This window comes from Lathyrus oleraceus, chromosome 2 (assembly GCF_024323335.1).
Source record: "Lathyrus oleraceus cultivar Zhongwan6 chromosome 2, CAAS_Psat_ZW6_1.0, whole genome shotgun sequence".
Taxonomy (NCBI): domain Eukaryota; kingdom Viridiplantae; phylum Streptophyta; class Magnoliopsida; order Fabales; family Fabaceae; genus Lathyrus; species Lathyrus oleraceus.
The window spans coordinates 128,976,273-128,978,171 of NC_066580.1; the positions used below are offsets into that span (position 1 = coordinate 128,976,273).

General features: G+C 39.7%; 1 protein-coding gene across 1 annotated transcript; it reads left to right on the forward strand.

Moving 5' to 3' along the window:
- Positions 1-724: 724 nt before the first annotated feature.
- LOC127122215 (uncharacterized) lies at positions 725-1,555 on the forward strand. The gene has a single exon (XM_051052590.1). The coding sequence runs from the start codon at positions 725-727 to the stop codon at positions 1,553-1,555; it is 831 nt and encodes a 276-aa protein (XP_050908547.1).
- The last annotated feature ends 344 nt before the right edge of the window (positions 1,556-1,899 follow it).

Sequence of the window (1,899 nt, forward strand, 5' to 3'; positions counted from 1 at the left end):
ATGTAGTATTAACCTACGAAGTTGCAGACTTTGTGGGTTAATATGAAAGCCCCAATCAGATGAGATCCCTTGGACGTATTACTATTCTACAGTAATATTTCCAACCTCGATCTATGACTCTGAGAACCTTATTAGAACCTTGGACTTGAGAGTTGCGTAGTATAGACCCACAAAGAGTCTTCCTTTTGGGGACGATACGAAGACCTCACCCAGACGAGACTCTTTTGGGGACATTATTGTCAGATAAGCCTTCGTCATGGCAATAACATTCCTACACAGTAATTGATGACTCTGGGAACCTACCCATTCTAGTGCCTTCCCCAGGGGGTTATAGTGATCAGAGATACCTATTCTTATGGCCCGTATGTTGACTTGCCTATGTTTGGGATACTGAGAACATGCATAAAAACATTATTCATAAAATAACATTCATATTATGTTATTTCTAGGGAATCTGAGCATCATAAGTTACAGGAATTCAGGAGGCATGGAATCAAACAAAAGAAGCACTTACTCTTTCAAGTTCAAGGAGCCTAATCTAAGCAGCTTGCGTGATTTGGTCTCTCAAATGCACCCAGTATATATAATCAATTTTAGGAAGAACTATGGCAACTTTCTCAACATCCTAAACCAAAGGGTGGACTATACATCGTTGATCATCTTGGCTCAATTTTATGACTTACCCTTAAGGTGTTTCACGTTCCAATATTTTCAGTTAGCACCAATGTTGGAAGAATTTGAGCATCTTGTTAGGATTCCCATGAAGAATAAGCAGTTATTTATAGGGGTGGACAAATCCTTGCAACCCAAAGTCATTACTAAAGCTCTTCACATGGACAAGAAAGAGGTTGAGGCTAACCTAGAGGTCAAAGTAAATACCAAAGGGTTCTCACTAAAATTCCTTTTGGAAAGAGATTATACCTTGTTGAAAGCAGAAAGTTGGGAAGCTTGTTACTCTGCTATCACTTTGGCTATCTATGGCATCATCTTATTCCCAAATATGGATGGTTTTGTAGACAAGGCCGCTATTAGCGTCTTCCTCCCCGAAAATCCAGTGCCTACCTTGTTAGAATATGTTTATTACTACATGAGACATAGGTATACCAAGAAAAATGGAATGCTTGCTTGTTGTGCTCCTCTCTTATACCAGTGGTTCTTAGAGCATCTTTCAAAGACAAGTGTTTTTGTGGAACAGGCAGACACTAGTTGGCCTCAGAGGTTGCTATCACTCCGATCCGATGATCTTTCTTGGTATTCTAAGGAATATATTGGTATGGACATTATATTCAACTGTGGGGACTTTCCCAATTTACCACTCATTGGAACTCAAGGGTGTGTCAATTCTAACCCGGTTTTATCAATAAGACAACTTGGGTACCCAATGGAAGGTCCTCCAGATGCGAGCTCTTTAGAAGCCTTTTTGCTGCTTGACCTAGGGGTTAAGAATCCTAGCCTATTCCAAAGGATCAGGGAGGCTTGGAAAATGGTTAATCGAAAAGGAAAAGTTGATTTAGGGAGGATTAATGGGATCACTAAAGAATCATATTTTCATTAGGTAAAGGAAAAGCTGGAGGTAATCAAAATGTCATTCATCATTAGGATACCTATACCTCTTCCTGAGCCTAAACCCACTCATATCCCTATTGAGGAGGTCGAGGAACTTAAAGCCACCATGGCAATACTAGAGAAAGAAAATGAAGAGCTGAAGTTGAAACTCCAACAAGTCACTAATGAGAAAAACACAATAAAATGGGAACTCGAGATAAAGGACGTACAACTTCAGGCAAATATGGAAAAATTCAACAAAGAAGAGCATAAGAGGAAAAAGATCAAGGTGGGACTAGAATAAGCTGACCTTTGTCTGGATACTCTCAAGGGTCAATTGAGACAAGCCCATAA

Excerpts from the sequence above, each read along its gene's own strand:
- LOC127122215 (XM_051052590.1), top strand. The coding sequence starts at position 725 with ATGTTGGAAGAATTTGAGCATCTTGTTAGGATTCCCATGAAGAATAAG.